The sequence below is a fragment of the Mustelus asterias genome, chromosome 22, assembly GCF_964213995.1.
Source record: "Mustelus asterias chromosome 22, sMusAst1.hap1.1, whole genome shotgun sequence".
Classification (NCBI taxonomy): Eukaryota; Metazoa; Chordata; class Chondrichthyes; order Carcharhiniformes; family Triakidae; genus Mustelus; species Mustelus asterias.
The window spans coordinates 6,760,721-6,779,720 of NC_135822.1; the positions used below are offsets into that span (position 1 = coordinate 6,760,721).

A 19,000-nucleotide genomic window follows, 5' to 3' on the forward strand; every position below is an offset into this window, starting at 1 on the left:
GATTGGACGGATCTCATGACAAGACATCAATTTTGAAAACTTTTACTGTAACAAACCAAAACCAACATTGTCTAAACACTACTCAGCTGGCCACTACAGAAAAATCCCAATCAACATTTAAAATGATGGAAAATCCCTCTCCATAGTTAAAGTTTACTTCCTCCCTTAAATGGACACTTTATTCATCAGGAAGCAGTGCAAAGCTTATTTCAGCTCACAATGGCTTGCTTCCTTTTTTCCTGTAGATAATTCTAATCCCTGAGCTCACTAAGTGAGGGTTACCCTGGAAATTCCGGCCTGTAGCCAAAGCTAGGCAAATCTTCCAGCCCTGTTAAATCCTCATGAACTCTTCGATCTGAGTCCAAGCTTCACTTGCATTCTGCATGGTGAGCAATACAAGCTGGCTGCCTCTATTTCTCTTTCTCATTCTTGCAGACTGATCTAAGAGGTTCTTAATAAAAGCTTCTAAGCCTATACAATGATATATGGCTTGTACCCCTCTCAAAGGGGATTTCCATGACAATGTGAATCACACGGGCCTTGTATTCAGGTAGAAATGCTGATTAACTATCCTGAAAATCCAACTTTATTTTGTCTTGCAATTAAGTAAACGATTTAAAATATAACCATTTATTAAACCTGACATTTCAATACCTTCCTGTGAGACAAACACACTATCCACAGTTATCGCGGATGCCCTTGTCCACAGGTGTGAACACTTTTACCTTCTTCCCAGTGGAACAACATGGGCCTCCCTTTAACAACCAAGCCACCAAAGCTTGTTAAAAGCAAATTACTGTGGGTGGTGGAATCTGAAACAAAAAGAGAAAACGCTGGAAAATCTCAGCAGGTCTGACAGCATCTTGGAGAACAGAGTCATCCAGACTTGAATCACTGGCTCTGTTCCCTCTCCACAGGTGCTGTCAGACCTGCTGAGATTTTCCAGCGTTTTCTCTTTTTGCACCCAAGCTTGTTGTCAGGCAGAATATGGAACAGGTCACGTGACCATCCTCCTCCATTTTACCCTAAATTAGAGACAGTCCCTAAACATAATGTTATAAACATTGCTTTTGTAACAATAAATGTGTCTGTGTGAAGTCTGTACATTCTCCTCGTGTCTGCACCGGTTTCCTCCCACATTCCGAAAGACGTGCTGGTTTAGGTGCACTGGCCGTGCTAAATTCTCACCAGAGTGTGGCGATTATGGAATTTTCACAGTAACCTCATCGCAGTGTTAATGTAAGCCTATTTGTGACATTAATAAATAAACTTTAACTTTAAACTTCCATAGAACCATAGAAAATTACAGCTCAGAAACAGGCCTTTTGGCCCTTCTTGTCTGTGCCGAACCATTTTATGCCGAGTCCCACTTCAAACAAACGTGTCTTTCTTTTTAGAAGATACGGGTAGCAACCTGGATACGTGAGAAAAATAGATTCCAGGGCTAAAATAATTAAATTTATATCTTTGATTTGATTTATTGTCACATGTATTAACATAGTGAAAAGTATTGTTTCTTGCGCGCTATACAGACAAAACATACCATTCATAGAGAAGGAAACGAGAGGGTGCAGAATGTAGTGTTACAGTCATAGCTGGAGTGTAGAGAAAGGTCAACTTAATGCAAGGTAAATCCATTCAAAAGTCTGACAGCAGCAGGGAAGAAGCTGTTCTTGAGTCGGTTGGTAAGTGACCTCAGACTTTTGTATCTTTTTCCCGAAGGAAGAATGTGGAAGAGAGAATGTCCGGGGTGCGTGGGGTCCTTAATTATGCCAGCTGCTTTGCTGAGGCAGTGGGAAGTGTCAATGGATGGGAGGCTGGTTTGCATGATGGACTGGGCTACATTCACGACCTTTCGTAGTTATCTGCTTAATGCTTAGTGATGGGAGTATAGTAGAACAGATGTCTGGATACAAACTGGATCATCTAAGGATAACCCAAACAAGATCAAGTTATTACTTATGAAGTTGGGATCCGTATTCTATTGGAATTCAAACTGTGGGGGTAGCACTCTTTTGTGGTACCCACCTATCTGAATCAGTCAGTATCTTTTAAGAGAAATCCTCGTGTTCTTTTGAAAAGTGTTGAATGATTTAACTCGAATACAAAAGAAAAAACTGGAACATTTCAGCATTGTCAACAGAATACATCTGAAAAGCCTACAATTATTCGAAGGTTATACTTTGACATTGACTAGATGGCACTTCCAATTTTCTACTTCCTTTCAAAAGGACCTGGTGCCACACGAAAACACAGACTCAGAACTGAACACATGTAATTTTCCATTGGGTAATCACATTAAATCCATTTATGGTAACCACTCGGGGAAGGTCATTCAATTTTATTCACTTTGCTATCTAAATCTGCAGAACTTGGGGGAAAATCATCATCTGTGACAAAGACTTTAAGCCCTCCTATTTTCTTCTGAAATACAAACATTCTCTGGGGTTCTCATTTGTCAGCGATAGAACTGAGAAATTCTCAAAATAAAACAGATGATTGGCACCAGAGAAGTCGAAGGAAGCAAGAGGAATTGCCTCCTGTTGCTTTGGTATTCAGCTGAATGAAACCTGCTCCTGAGGTGTATACAAAGAGCAGAATAATTGAAATGTTTGGTAGGAAATTTAGGATGAAGGCATTAATCAGATGGGAATTCTCACATCGATTCAGATCCCAGTGTCTGCGTGGGTTTCCTCCGGGTGCTCCGGTTTTCTCCCACATTCCAAAGATGTGCGGGTTAGGTGGATTGGCCATGATAAATTGCCCCCGACTGTCAGGGGGACTAGCTAGAGTAAATACATGGGGTTATGGGGATAAGGTCTGGGTGGGATTGTGGTTGGTGTAGACTTGATGGGCCGAATGGCCTCCTGCACTGTATGATTCTATATCTATATTTAATAGGGCAATACAGTGGCACAGTGGTTACCACTGCTGCCTCACAGCACCAGGGACCCAGGTTCAATTCCTGGCCTCGGGTCACTGTCTGTGCGGAGTCTGCATGTTCTCCCCGTGTCTGCGTTGGTTTCCTCCGGGTGCTCTGGTTTCCTCCCACAGTCCGAAAGACATGCTGGTTAGGATGCATTAGCCATGCTAAATTCTCCCTCAGTGTACCTGAACAGGCCCCAGAGTGTGGCGACTAGGGAATTTTCACAGTAACTTCATTGCTGTGTTAATGTAAGCCTACTTGTGACATTAATAAATAAACTTTAAACTTATTTTCAAAATAAACAAGTTCAACAGTAACACAAGCAACAATGTGACATGACTAAGTCATTACTATTTATTTGCCTTAAAAAGCGTCGCCCAGTAAGTCTGCCCCAAATTCTGGGGTTAACCAGAACATTTCTATCCATTGTCACTTACACTTCAATATTGCTGGAGGAAGGCATTATCATTCGGTCTCCACCTCCCCACAGATTTAGTCATTAAATGCAAGCATTTAAACAGCTGGGAAAAAATAATTATCTGCAACAAGTGTGGAAAGGGAAAAATATAAAACTATTTTGATGACCAGATCATACTAGGACCTGCAGTATTGATCATTGAAAAGAATTTTCTTCCACTACAGTGTGAGTTTGGTAGCTTGTCAACTGAGTAAGGCACACATCTAAAATTAATAGTAAAAGAAGCATTTTATTTTAAATGATCACCACTGCAGGTTTTAACATTCGAGTTAGTGTTCTGCTGATTCAGCACTGAAATGTGTAATATATTGAAAGAACTATCAAAAGCTTTGCAAACATAAATGCAAGGTACTGCAGAAGCTGGTAACCTAAAATAAAACAAAGTTCAGGTAAGACTGAGTCCTGATAATTCTATTCAATGAGAAGTTAATTCCAAATTATATATATATTTTTTAAGAAGACTTGGTTGTAAACTAAAATAATTTAAAAAGTGACTAAGTACCATAGCAGTATTGTCTGTGCTTGTCATACATTTCCCTTCCGAGTTGTGTAAACCACCATATTAGCTGAAGCATTTTCCAGTTTCCACATGTTGTCAGAGACACATTAAACCAAATAAATTAACATTTGCGCTCATTTCCTTTTGTAACTGCATTGGAGAGCGTATTTTATACCGCATTCAGTAGAAACACATATTAACCAAACTTATCTACAGAAACCATATACATTACAAATATTTACACATTCCCTTCTCACAGCTTCCGAATATTTCCAGGAGGCCGCAAGAAAAATCCTATGCATTCCAACAGAAAAATGGGATCTCAAATTAAGTTTGCAACTTTACTTCATTTTATCATCAAAATAAATAGCGATGCTTAGAGACCAATATCACTGCACAGATTAGTTTCAGAGAAAGAGAATTTCCTTTGTTTTGCCAATTCCCCATCAGCGATGATTCTTGCTTTGGTACAGTTTCACAGGCACTGGCAGCCTTCCAGTAACTTCCCCCAAGTGTCCTGAATGAGAGCCTGGTCCGAGTGGCAATAAACCAGAGAGGACTTGATGCTTTTGATACCACCCAGTGTCCACCAGCACACTTTTGTGCGGAAGCCCCCAGACAGCAATCAGGAACCATGACCCCGGCAAGTTTATTTCTAGCTAACCCAGGGAGGGCAATGCCAGTTTCCGAACTCAAAGTGCCCAGTTGGCTCAAATCCAGAGAGAAAAATCTCACCTTTGTACTCGACATGAACAACTTCTAATCTGGTCAGTGACTTGCCACATTTTCCCTTAGTTTGTGGCTCATTATGATATTGCGGTGTGACAAAACAGAATCCTTTGATTGCTGAGTCTCCTTTTATTTCCAACACTATCCCAAAACATGAACAATCAGTTCATACGTAGTCATCATTATTGCAGTGTTTGGAATCTGGCGAATTAGCTGAGCTTGTAGTCCTCTGTAAAAAGCACTATAACCTTCCTCTATTGCCACTAGGCGCGCAGTTTGCAAAAATGACTTGTATTTTGTGCCTTCCTCCCTTAGTCGTGTCCTTATCACCTCTGGAAAAAAAAATGTGAAAAATAATTAGCGTTAAGGTTTTTCTTCACTCAGTTTTCACTTTGTTACTCCTCTCAGCATCATTGAACTGACCTCTGAAAAGCAGTTAGCAATCCTGTTCCTTCAGCAAGTGCCAATTGTTCAGATGCACGGCCAGACCTTTTACCAAAGGATTATTTTTCTTTATCCAGCATTTATTGCCCATCCGAGAACATTTTAAGAATCAACCGCATTGCTGTGGATCTGAAGTCACATGTGGGCCAGACTAGATAAGGATGGCAGATTTCCTTCCCTAAAGGACATTAGTGAACCAGATGGGTTTTCCCGACGATCGACAACGGTTTCATGGTGGTCATTAGGCTTTTAATTCCAGATTGTTACTGAATTCAAATTTCACCATCTGCCGTGGTGGGATTTGAACCAGAGTCCCCAGAGCATTACCCTGGGTGTTTGGATTACTAGTCCAGTGACAATTCCACTACGCCACTGCCTCCCCACTCAACTTCATCCAGACTTGAAACGTTGGCTCTATTCTCTCTCCCCAGATGCTGTCAGACCTGCTGAGTTTCTTCAGCATTTTCTGTTTTTCTTCCACCTTCCTGCTGGGAATAGTTTAATACCACTCCAAGCAATGCTTTCAAACACCCAAAGTTTATTAAAATGCTTTTGTGGGCAAGAAACTTGATAATCACAAGAATGAAAAAATGAAAATAAGAGAATTTAATGACAAAATAATCGGTGCGGGTGGCGGGGGAGAAGAGATGAGAATTAATATTTTTATGCAGCAAGTTACAATCATCTGGAATGCACTGCTTGAAAGGTTGGTAGGAGCAGATTCAATAGTTAAAAGTTTTATTTATAAAATGTTTTATTTATTTATTAGTCACAAGTAAGGCTTACATTAACACTGCAATGAAGTTACTGTGAAATTCCCCTAGTTGCCACACTCCTGCGCCTGTTTGGTTCAATGCACCCTAACCAGCACGCCTTTCAGACTGTGGGAGGAAACCCACGCAGACACGGGGAGAACATGCAAACACAGACAGTGACCCAAGCTGGGAATCGAACCTGGGTCCCTGGCGCTGTGATGCAGCAGTGCTAACAACCATTGTGGCACCCAGTTACTTTCAAATGTGAATTGATTATATACTTGAAAAGGAACTAATTGGAAAGAGTAGAAGAATGAGAATTATTGGATATCCCTTTCAAAGAGCAGGCACAATGGACCGAATCATCTCTACCTGTGCCATATGATTCTGGCAATCTGGAAAGACACAGACTACAGTAGAATCGAGAAATGACAACAAGCCTAATGTTGAAACAGATCAGCAACTGCTCCAATTGTAACTCTCCTGTGTTTAATTCACTGCATTCCAACAATGCAACATCGTGGAGTCACAAACATTACATAATGTGGCTGTGGCACGTTATAGGATCACATCTGTAATTTCCCAATGACGGGTTCGGGGAAGAGTAGAGAGAAGATGCTAAGCACTATGAAATTATCAGACCTTACTGGAAATGTGGTAGAGGAACTGAAATTAGTTTTAGTAGTGCTGACTTTATAGTCAAGAGCATTTGGGTTCAGTGCTGAGTGGCTGCCAGAAGCCATGGATCTGTACCTCGGGATAAACCAGTGCCTTCAGAAGAGGGGAGGGTGGGTTAAAAAAGGAGAAATGAATAAGAACGAAAAAAGAAAAGGCAAGCAAAGGGAAAGTGAATCCAACTTAGTGAGAGATAATTCAGAGGAAAATATTGCGCACTCTTTTCTTCCCTAATGTTTTCATACATTCAGCGTTGGTGGGATTAGATTTTTTAACATTTATTTTCTTTCTGAATTTCAAATAAAGTACAATGGTAGCCATGTGATGCCACCATGAGAAATATACATAAAAGCAATCATCTGTAAAACAGTCACACAGCACCACTGGTCGACAACAGAATACAATTGTAGTTAGATTTGTGATAAACTAGTTTGGCAGTTCATAGAATCCCTACAGTGCAGAAGGAGGCCATTCGGCCCATCAAGTCTGCACCAACCACAATCCTACCCAGGCCCTAACCCCATAGCCCCACATATTTACCTTGCTATTACCCCTAATATTATGGGACAATTTAGCATGGCCAATCCACCTAACCTGCACATCTTTGGACTGTGGGAGGAAACCGGAGCACCTGGAGGAAACCCACGCAGACATGGGGAGAACGTGCAAACTCCACACAGACAATCACCCAAGGCCGGAATTGAACCCGGGTCCCTGGCGCTGTGAGGCAGCAGTGCTAGCCACTCTGCCACCTCATTTAACTTTCAGACATTTTAAGTTTATTTATTAGTCACAAGTAGGCTTACATTAACACTGCAAAGAAGTTACTGTGAAAATCCCCTAGTCGCCGCACTCCAGCACCTGTTTGGGTACACCGAGGGAGAATTTAGCATGGTCAATGCTTCCAACCAGCACGTCTTTTGGACTGTGGGAGGAAACCGGAGCACCCGGAGGAAACCCATGCAAACACGGGGAGAATGTGCAAACTCCGCACAGACAATCACCCAAAGCCGGAATTGAACCCGGGTCCCTGGCACTGTGAGGCAGCAGTGCTAACCACCGTGCCACTGTTTGATGATTACCAGAAGGTGAAAGCTACCAATCTGAGGTCACAAAAATAAAGCAGTGTAGCACAATAAAAGGGTAACGAGTACTTTCCTATGTCAAACTTGTTTAAAGATTCAACAGAACTTTGTTTATAAAAATCTATAAAATGCATTTTATTGAATTCCTTCATGGAAGAAACCCTCAAACATTTCAGATAATGGCAAATCAGATCCTTTGCAGTGTGCAATTTCCAGAATAAAATGCAACGATACAATAAAGCATTGATAGAATTTTAGATAACATTTTTGTTCAGTTCCAGTAGCTCCTTACATCAGTAGTAGAGCAGTGTTTAATAAATCAAAGGGGATGAACAAGACTTACCGTGGGGGTATGCTGTACAAGATGCACACGTCTTTGAGAAGCCAGCAGCCATCATCAATCCTAGAAAATCCGATGCATTCTTGTTGTTTTCCCTTATGGTGAACCTCCACTCCTCTAAATGCTTCTTCAATGCTTCATAAATAACAAAGTGAATCACAGTCTCGGAGATCCCAGCATACGAGGCTGTCAAACCTCTATAAAAGCCTTTGAATCCTTCAGTCTGATAAACGTACTTTGCACACTGGAAAGCATTTGTTGCTTTCTCACCTCGTTTCCTACCGACAGAAAATAAGGAACCAATAGAGCATTGAGGATTTTGTAGTTGCTTCTGCGACTGTAAATTTTCCTAAAACACGTGCAGCAGTGTAGCCTACCTGCTTTCCAACTGCATCCTTGTTTTGACCAACCAGATAGGGTTCATCAATGTGTTTGTAATAAAGCCTAGTGTATAAAAGAGATACACAAATTTCTATTCCACAGTTTCTGAAATATGATCATAAATGCAATCATAGAATCCCTACAGTGTAGGAGGCGGCCATTTGGCCCATCGAGTCTGCAACTACAACTATCCCACCCAGGCCCTAGCCCTGTAACCCCACATATTTACCCCGCTAATCCCTCTAACCGACGCATCCCGGGACACTAAAGGGCAATTTAGCATGGCCAATCGACCTAACCTGAACATCTTTGGACTGTGGGAGGAAACCGGAGCACCCGGAGGAAACGCACGCAGACACGGGGAGAACGTGCAAACTCCGCACAGTGATCCAAGCCGGGAATCGAACCCAGGTCCCTGGAGCTGTGAGGCAGCAGTGCTAGCCACTGTGCCGCCACGATTAATTAATAATTAAGTATGCTTTAGGGTCAATATTTTAATCCGGCATATTTAATAGCTATTACATTTGAACATTAAATTACACAGTTTCATTAAAGTTGCACAGTTCAGAATATTCATTTTTACCTCAAGTAAAAAAGAAAACTTGAATAATTTGATTAAGAACATAGAAACTGGAGTAAGTTCAAGTCCATTCTGTAATTTGATTAAATCATGGCTGTTCTGCGATTTAACTCCGAATACCCCACATCTCAATACCATTGGTTAACAAAAATCTATCAATCTCAGATTAAGATTAATAATTGATCTGGCATCAATTGCCATGTGTGAAAGACAGCTCCAAACTTGTGCTCCCTTTGAGTGTAGGAGCGCTTCCTCATTTCAAAGGTCTGGCTCTAATTTTTGGACTATGCCGCCAGACTCTTCAACGAGTGGAAATAATTGTCCTCGATCTACCCTATCCGTCCCCCTTAGTATCTTGAAAACTTTAGTTAAATCATCCCTTATAAAATTAACAAAAATGGTACAGGGAACCAGTGACAAGATGGCATCCAGCTTCTGGGAAGAAGCATAAAACTTTACTCCCTTGAACTTTTACTCTTAAATGAACATTTTAAACTAATGCTTAATAATAAACTAGCACTTACTTGCAAAACCGGCAGAACACATGTTGACAACATTAGAGTGTGGTACAAAGACTGCATTACACTTCTCCTTGGCTTTGGAGTATGCAGCAAAGTAGATTGCTCTGTAGATAAACAAAAATGATAATGCATTTGTTTTGCTGAACTTAATTACAGCCAGCAAGCAAATTGAATGACAATCATAATTTGGGTACAGAAGGGTTTATGGAATTCGAACGATGCATTTCGAAATCAAGGCTATAACTTATTGCTTCAGTTGTTGACTATGCCAGCAAATACCGAGGTAATTTTGGTCTATAGTGCGTTAGGGTTGTACAGATAATTGTTATACTAACTTGTGGATCTCAGGAGTCATAAATTTCATTGAAGTGAAGCAACGCACACCAAAATTATGATCTAGCAAGATCATTATGATCTAGCAAGACAAGACTTATGAATGTATTTGACTTGCTTCAAGGTTTATCTGAATAGCCTCCTGCTCAATCCGGAAATGAAGCAATTATAGTCATATCACTGATCGTAAATACTAAGATAAAACTTCAGTGTTCACCAAGGAGAAGGGCCATGTTTTTGAGGGTGAGTGTGTGATACAGGCTGATAGGCTGGAGGAGGCAGATGTTCTGAGGGAAGATGTATTAGCAATTTTGAAAAACCTGAAGGTCGATAAGTCCCCTGGGCCAGATGGGATATATCCTAGGATTCTTTGGGAGGCAAGGGATGAGATTGCAGAGCCTTTGGCTTTGATCTTTGGGTCCTCACTGTCCACGTGGATAGTGCCAGAGGACTGGAGAGTGGCAAATGTTGTTCCTCTGTTCAAGAAAGGAAATAGGAATGACCCTGATAATTATAGGCCGGTTAGTCTTACTTCGGTGGTCGATAAGTTAATGGAAAAGGTCCTGAGGGATAGGATTTACGACCATTTAGAAAGATGCAGCTTAATCCGGGATAGTCAACATGGATTCGTGAAGGGTAAGTCTTGCCTCACAAATTTGATTGAATTTTTTGAGGAGGTAACTAAGTGTGTCGATGAAGGTAGAGCAGTTGATGTCATATACATGGATTTTAGTAAGGCGTTTGATAAGGTCCCCCATGGTCGGCTCATGAAGAAACTAAGGAGGTGTGGGATAGAGGGAAATTTGGCCGATTGGATAAGTAACTGGCTATCTCATAGAAGACAGAGGGTGGTGGTGGATGGAAAATTTTCTGACTGGAGACCAGTTACCAGCCGTGTTCCACAAGGGTCCTCTGCTATTTGTGATTTTTATCAATGACTTGGAGGAGGGGGCTGAAGGGTGGATCAGTAAATTTGCGGATGACACCAAGATTGGTGGAGTAGTGGATGAGGTGGAGGGCTGTTGTAGGCTGCAAAGAGGCATTGATAGGATGCAGAGCTGGGCCGAAAAATGGCAGATGGAGTTTAACCCTGATAAATGTTGAGGTGATTCATTTTGGTAGGACAAATTTAAATGCGGATTACAGGGTCAAAGGTAGGGTTCTGAGGAATGTGGAGGAACAGAGAGATCTTGGGGTTCATATCCACAGATCTCTGAAGGTTGCCACTCAAGTGGATAGAGCCGTGAAGGCCTATAGTGTGTTAGCTTTTATTAACAGAGGGTTTGAGTTTAAGAGCCGTGGGGTTATGTTGCAACTGCACAGGACCTTGGTGAGATCACATTTGGAATATTGTGTGCAGTTCTGGTCACCTCACTACAAGAAGGATGTGGAAGCACGGGAAAGAGTGCAGAGGAGATTTACCAGGATGCTGCCTGGTTTGGAGGGTAGGTCTTATGAGGAAAGGTTGAGGGAGCTAGGGCTTTTCTCTTTAGAGCGGAGGAGGTTGAGAGGCGACTTAATAGAGGTTTGTAAGATGATGAGGGGGATTGATAGAGTGGACGTTCAGAGACTATTTCCTTGGATGGATGTAGCTGTTACTAGGGGACATAACTATAAGGTTTGTGGTGAAAGATATAGGAGGGATGTACGAGGTAGGTTCTTTACTCAGAGTGGTTGGGGTGTGGAATGGACTGCCTGCTGTGATAGTGGAGTCGGACACTTTAGGAACTTTCAAGTGGTTATTGGATAGGCACATGGAGCACACTAGAATGATAGGGAGTGGGATAGCTTGATCTTGGTTTCGGAAAAGTTTCGGCACAACATCGTGGGCTGAAGGGCCTGTACTGTTCTATGTCTATGTCCTATGTTCTCTGTATAGTTACCAATCCCCTTTTAAGTACACACACTTGCTAAAAGTGGTGGCTCACTAGTATTGAGCACTCTACAGACCAGAAGGTTCCCAGTCTATGCTAGAATACCTACAAGTACAGAAGGAGGCCATTTGGCCCATTGAGCCTGCACCGACAACAACCCCACCCAGGCTCTATCCCGTAACCCCATGTATTTACCCAGCTCATCCCCCCTCACACTAAGGGGCAATTTACCTTGGCCAATCAACCTAACCCTCACGTCTTTGGACTGTGGAAGCAAACCGGAGCACCCGGAGGAAGCCCATGCAGACACGGGGAGAACCATGCAGACACGGGGAGAACGTGCAAACTCCACACAGACAGAGACCCAAACCAGGAATCGGACCCGGGTCTTTGGCACTGTGAGGCAGCAGTGCTAACCACCGTGCCGCCCACAAAGTCAAACAAGATATTTACTTTGCCACAGTAGAACATGGAGATCATCAAGATTCAGCCATAGCTTTGTAGACAGCATGAATGCCAAGCAATGTGACAAAAGTTAATGAATGTGGGGAAAACTCGTTAGTGGAGGAGTTAATCAGGAATCTGCCCGTTGGTCTTCAAGTTAGATTGAACCCCTTGAACCTGCTCCGCCATCCAATAAGATCAAGGCTGATCACATTGTAACCTCTACACCACATTCCCACCTACCCCTGATAACATTTCACCCCCCCTTGTTAATCAAGAATCTATCTAACTCTGCCTTAAAAATATTCAAGGTCTCTGCTTCCACTGCCTTGGGGAAGAGAGTTCCAGAGATTCACCACCCTCAGAGAGAAAGAATTTCCCTTCATCTTTGTCTTAATTGAGTGATCCCTTATTCTAAACAGTGACCTTCCCCCCACTGTTCTAGATTCTCCCACCTGGGGACCCAAGTTCAAATCCTGCCACGACAGATGATGAAATTTGAATTCAATAAATAATATCTGGAATTAAGAATCTACTGACGACCATGAAACCATTGCCGATTGTCGGAAAAACCCATCTGGTTCACTAATGTTCTTTAGGGAAGGAAATCTGCTGTCCTTACCCGGTCTGGCCTACATGTGACTCCAGAACCACAGCAATGTGGCTGACTCTCAACTGCCCTCAGGTAGGGATGGGCAATAAATGCTGGCCAGTCAGCGAAGCCCATATCCCACGAATTAATAAAAAACATCCTCTGTACATTTATCCTGTCAATACTCCACAGGATCTTAAAGGTTTCGATCAAGTCACCTCTTACATTTCTAAACCCAAGCAGACACAAACCTAATCTCTCCAAATCTTTGTCAGAAGACAACACGCCCATTCCTGGTATTAGTCCAGTAAACATTCTCGGAACTGTTTCTAACACATTTACATCTTTCCTTAAATAAGGAGACTTATACTTTGCACAATATTTCAGATGTGGTCTCACCAATGCCCTGTGCAACTGAGACATAGCCCCCATACTTTTGTAATCGATTCCACTCACAGTAAATGATAACATTCTATTATTTGCTATAATTACTTGCTGTACCCGTATACGAGCCTTTTGTGATTCATGCACTAGGACACCCAGATCCCTCTGCTCCTCAGAGCACTACAATCTCTTACCATTTAGACAGCAAGTGTTTTTTGTTCTTCCTGCCAAAATGGACAATTTCATATCTACCCACATTATACTCCATTTTCCAGATCTTTGCCACTCACTTGCCCTGTCTATGTCTCTTTGTATCCTTCTTACAACACCTTCAGAAATAACTTTCCTACCATGCCGCCCAGAAGAGAAAAAAAAATGTGGAAACTTCTCCCACAAAAGGTAACGGCTAGCTTAATTCACCATTTTAAATCTGAGCTCAATAAATTTTCCTCACCAAGCAATATAAAGTTAAAGTTTATTTATTAGTCACAAGTAGGCTTACATTAACATTGCAATGAAGTTACTATGAAATTCCCCTAGTCGTCACACTCCGGCGCCTGTTTGGGTACACCGAGGGAGAATTTAGCACGGCCAATGCACCTAACCAGCACATCTTTCGGACTGTGGGAGGAAACTGGAGCACCCGGAGGAAACCCACGCAGGCACGGGAGAATGTGCAAACTCAACACAGACAGTGGAACCAAGGTGAGTAAATAGAAATAAGATACAGGTCTCACTGGATGGTGGGATAGGTGAGGGGCTGAATGGACTCCTCCTGCACCCATTCGAACAGAGCTTGTTAGAAACTGGAACGGTGGATGGAAACTCGCAGCAGGAGGAAGGACCAGGCCCTGGGTAAACAATGGTCAAATGGGTTTTGTCAACTCCAGGCTGGGCATCTTGGGGTGTTCACTCTCCTGGGATGGATGCATTCAGACATTGCAGCATCACAGAATGATAGCCCATCGCCAATTGGCACTGACAAAGCTTTGGCGATATTGGCTAACACACTGGATCACTTGTACACAGCAGCTCCTAGGTCCCCGTCACTGAGCTGAACACCTGGGGTTTGATCTCTGATTTATGCCGAATTACTGGAGCGCAGAGAGGGCATTCACAGAAGCTCTCCAAAATGGCTGCCGTGGCCCTGTGCTCAGGTTTCTGTGGTGGAAAGTGGATGCTGGTGGGCACCAGGGGAAGACAGGATCCAACGAATTGGAGCCAGGGCACCAATGGGCAGAATTGCCCTTGGTATCCCCTGGGCTGGGCGAAGGCTGCAATGACATTACAAGGCGGCACTGATTGACCCACCCGGCTGACATAGAGTAAGCTATATACTGCTGATGTTAGCAATCCGAAATAGAAACAGAGAATGTTGCAAATACTCAGCAGGCTTGGCAGAATCTGTGGAGAAACAGAATTACACTTCAGATCAATGACTTTGCATCAGAACTTTCTGACAAAAGGTCATTGACCTGAACCGTTAGCTCCACTTCTCTCTGCTACCAGTTTTGCTGAGGACTTCCGGCATTCTCTGTTTTTATACCACTTCTTCCATGATTCCTTTCATGGCTTGCTGACAGAAGGAATTCAAATTGGACACCAAAACCCTGCACAAATAAGGCAAGAAACAATGAAAGGAAAGCAGCCTAAACTCCACTCCACTTCAAGCATCAGCTGATGCTTGGCTGCAGATTGTTTGGTTTTTCAGCTGGAGATCGGGAAGCTGTACAGACTTGTTTTTTAAAATATAGGCTTACAAAACGGAATCAATTCATTTGGGAACAGTGCCACTAATTAAAACTGCTGAAATTAAAGACAGGCTTGAAGCATTTAAAAATTGGGTTTGCCAAATGAAATTAATTCTTAAAAAGAAAAAAACCCCAAAATATTGGCAACATGAAATAAAACAAAATGCTGGAGAAACACAGATCTATCAGCATCTGTGGACAGAACACAAAGCACACCTGGATTGTTTCAGGTGTGCAACTTGAGGATTGTACGCCCCCATCATTACGAATTGGTTCTGTCGCAAATATGTTTTCTGTTTTTCTTCCAAATTGCAATTTTTGTGTACAGTGATGTCTCTGGAAATGCTAGCCAACTTTCCTAGATTACTCTTTGTAATGAATGTCTGACATCAATTAAAATAGAATTTAATACTTTATCTAAAAAAGACTGCCTCCAAGTGAAAGGATCATCTTTTCAACTTGCAAAGGTTCAAGTGGTGCAATGCAGTGCGAATTCTCGGAAGAAAATTTGCACAAGGGGATGCTGGGTGAAACCAGATCTGGGCTCGGTGCGAATGCGCACTCCCATTCAGTCAAAAACTAGGTTAACACCTGAACAGCCATTTGTCACGGGCTAGTTCATGATGGGCAAAGTTCCCTCACACAAAGCAGCTTGCAATTATTCTCATAAAAGGTCATAGAATCCCTACAGTGCAGGACGCCATTCAACCCATCGAGTCTGCACCAACTCTCCGACTGGGGCCTCACCTCCTTAATCCCACATATTCACTCCGCTAATTCCCCTAACCTATATATCTTTGGGCACTAAGGGACAATTTACCACTGCCAATCACCCTAACCTGCACATCTTTGGACACCAAGTGGCAATTTAGCATGGACAATCCACCTAACCTACACATATTTGGACACTAAGAGACAATTTACCATGGCCAATTAACCCAACCTGCACATCTTTGGACACCAAGGGATAATTTAGCACATCCAATCCACCTGACCAGCACATCTTTTGGACTGTGGGAGGAAACCAGAGCACCCGGAGGAAACCCACGTAGACACGGGGAGAACGTGCAAACACTGCATAGACAGTAGCCCAAGTCAGGAATTGAACCCGGGTCCTTGGCACTGTGAGGCAGCAGTGCTAACCACTATGCCACCGTGCCGCCCACGATGGCGGTCAAGGAATAGCAGTAGCAAAAAATGTAATAGGAGTTTTCATTGCTATTGAAACAAGGATCTTAAACTTGCATCTTGCTCCCAGCACATCGTGACAGGCTGTCCAAGATGGATTGCAAAATGAGATCCATTCCCATCACCAGCAGCACCCCCTGCCTCACTGAGTTATTCTTTTGTTCCCTACAAATCTTTTAACAACTGATTAATATTGATATCTGTAAGGAATCCAATTTGTGCCCAGCACTGCACGCACATCTGTTTTCCAGGGAACATTTGTGCACTGTCTCTCCTTACACTATAAATAAAAATCACTTGCTTTCTTTGCCCACAATGGAAATGTATGAACAGAACAACAACCGACAATGGTGATATTCAAAACTAAACAAAAACTCTGCGTATGCTGGAAATCTGGAATAAAAACAGAAAATGCTGGAAAAACTCTGTGGTTCTGGCAGCATCTGTGGAGAGGGAGACAGAGTTAACGCTTCAAGTCCAATATGACTGTGAAGAATCACTTCTGGGTGACAGCAGGCTAGTACAGCCACACTAATTTCTATCCTCATCTGAAATGCGCACACGCTCTCGCAGGGGAAGCGGGATAACCAGGAGTTATTTCTTTTCTCTAACCCAGGAGCATTCAGGTGAGCAGTCATGCCAACGGTGTTCCAATTGAGATGAATAAAGATCACAAGACAGGAATTTGCTTGATTTTAGATAAGTTGGAACTCTATATGCACTATCTTGAACTTTTCCAAAGCTTTAAACAAATGTCACGTGATTTGCACACAGCTTTTTCATGTTATTCTTTGAAGTTGAATTGGGTACACTTTTCCCCTGCTTAGAGACTGCTCAGCAAGCCTTCAGATATAACGCGGATTATAAAAATCCATTGGCTTAATTGAAGGAAAAAAATCATCACGAAGTGCATCACATACAATAAGTTACCCTGAAGTATAGTGACTTAAATAAGCAAACTAGTAGTTATTTTTTGTAAAGTGATTTTTTACAATATGCTCTGTTTAGTAACGTTGATTGAGGAAGGAGTGTCGACCGCCTTAAGGTCTGAGCTGCTTGATTCAGCATCCTACCCCTTATGATTACACTGAAATTGTCAGCTTAAGTATTTTTAAAATTCTTTCAAGGGATGTGAGCAAAAGTTAGTTTATTTATTCGTCACAAGTAGGCTCACATTAACACTGCAATGAAGTTGCTGTGAAAATCCCCTTGTCACCACACTCCGGCGTCTGTTGGGGTCAATGCACCCTAACCAACACGTCTTTCGGACTGTGGGAGGAAACCGGAGCACCCGGAGGAAACCCACGCAGACACGGGGAGAACGTGCAAACTCCACACATGATGTGGAGTTGCTGGCGTTGGACTGGGGTGGGGCACAGTAAGTAGTCTCACAACACCAGGTTAAAGTCCAACAGGTTTATTTGGTAGCACGAGCTTTCGGAGCGCTGCCCCTTCATCAGGTGACGAACCGAACTCTTCACTCACCTGATGAAGGGGCAACGCTCCGAAAGCTCGTGCTACCAAATAAACCTGTTGGACTTTAACCTGATGTTGTGAGACTACTTACTGTGCAGACTCCACACAGACAGTGACCCAAGCCGGGAATCGAACCCGGGTCCCTGGTGATGTGAGGCAGCAGTGCTAACCACTGTGCCACACTCTTGCATTGGTCGGGCAATCATACAGCAGGTGTTGGTGAATCACCTCCTTGGCCACTGTAGCCCACCTGGTGTAGGCATACCTATCCTGCTGTTAGGAAGGGAACTCCAGGATTTTGATCTGGTGACAGCAGAGAGACATCAACAGAGTTCACAATAAGAATGGTGTGTGGCTCGGAGGGGAATTTGCAAGTGGTGATGTGTATCTGTCACCCTTACTCTCCAAGGTGGTGGAGGCCATGAGTTTGGGAGGTGCTGAGAGAGGCTTCTGCCCTAACTGTGGGTGCACCAGCTCAGCTCCAGGGATAGTATTTCTGTCGCTGTAGAAACAAATTCTGAATTAACATTCCCCCCTCTGCCCTGCCACTCAATTTCAGTTTGAAAATTTGCCCTTTGTACGCCATGATTTCTGCTCCTGTATTGTTGACATATTTTGAACTATTAATCTAGTTTTCCTTACTCATCTCATTTAAAGAGAAGCAAGTCCATAGTGGCAATCCCAGCTCAAAGCACACCCCATACCCCAAAGGCAAAGTAACTGAGCATGGTCTCGTTTAATATTTTGGTAAAACAGAGCTCAGTGGAGTGGAGCTGTTATGGATGTTCTGATATAAAAAAATGGTCTCTTAACCAGAGACTGGATTCACATCTGGTTTTCAAGGGCCATGTGTGAATATAAAATGAGAGGAGGGCACACGCACTCAAGTTATTTGTCAACGAAAGCTCCAGAGGGAGGCCAAATTCACACAGCATTAATGATATATGTGCAAAGTTGTTGGTAACACGGTAACCAAAACAAAGTCTAGAGAATTTGTTCCCTTCAATTTGAACACTTACCTGGATGGAGCAACACCAATCAAGTTAGGTCCCAGTCCTCTGAAAAGTGACCGTGGTCCCTCCTTTTCTAAAATAGACCTGCAAAGAGTTATTACATGAGGTTAGAAAGTGTTTTATAATAAAGGAACAAAACAATGAAACTTTTGCAACTTTATATTAATGGACGCTTAAAACTTTAAGATGTAGCTTTAGGCCGAATGCTCCTCCAACCCCTCTGGTGGTTCCATCTTCAACTACTTGGACATATACTCTGAAATTCCCTCCAACTTACCAATTCCATCTGTTCCTTTAAGGTTCTCCTTAAAACCTACCTCTGTGATCAAGATTTTGACACCTGTTCAAACAACTATTTTTTTGACTTACACTCCAGACTTTTTGATCACTGTTCTGTGAAGCACTTTGGGACTTTTACTTAACTTATTGAAGAAGGTTAAATGGTTGCATCAGGGATTAAATAGAGTTGGAGGTGGTTAGAACGTTGCTGCAAAACAGGTTGAAATAAAACCATAGGCACCTCCACCCCGCA

The 19,000-nt window shown here is 42.6% G+C and overlaps 1 protein-coding gene across 1 annotated transcript in view; it reads right to left on the reverse strand.

The window, feature by feature from the left end:
- Positions 1-1,461: 1,461 nt before the first annotated feature.
- slc25a33 (solute carrier family 25 member 33) overlaps positions 1,462-19,000 on the reverse strand; it is a 36,561-nt gene continuing 19,022 nt past the window's right edge. Inside the window, exons 3-7 of the mRNA XM_078238720.1 lie at positions 18,475-18,552; positions 9,417-9,517; positions 8,309-8,375; positions 7,935-8,209; positions 1,462-4,964 (exon numbers count right to left, since the gene is read on the reverse strand). Coding sequence (XP_078094846.1) covers positions 4,774-4,964; positions 7,935-8,209; positions 8,309-8,375; positions 9,417-9,517; positions 18,475-18,552 — 712 coding nt within the window. The 3' untranslated portion in view covers positions 1,462-4,773. The remainder of the gene's footprint in view (positions 4,965-7,934; positions 8,210-8,308; positions 8,376-9,416; positions 9,518-18,474; positions 18,553-19,000) is intronic.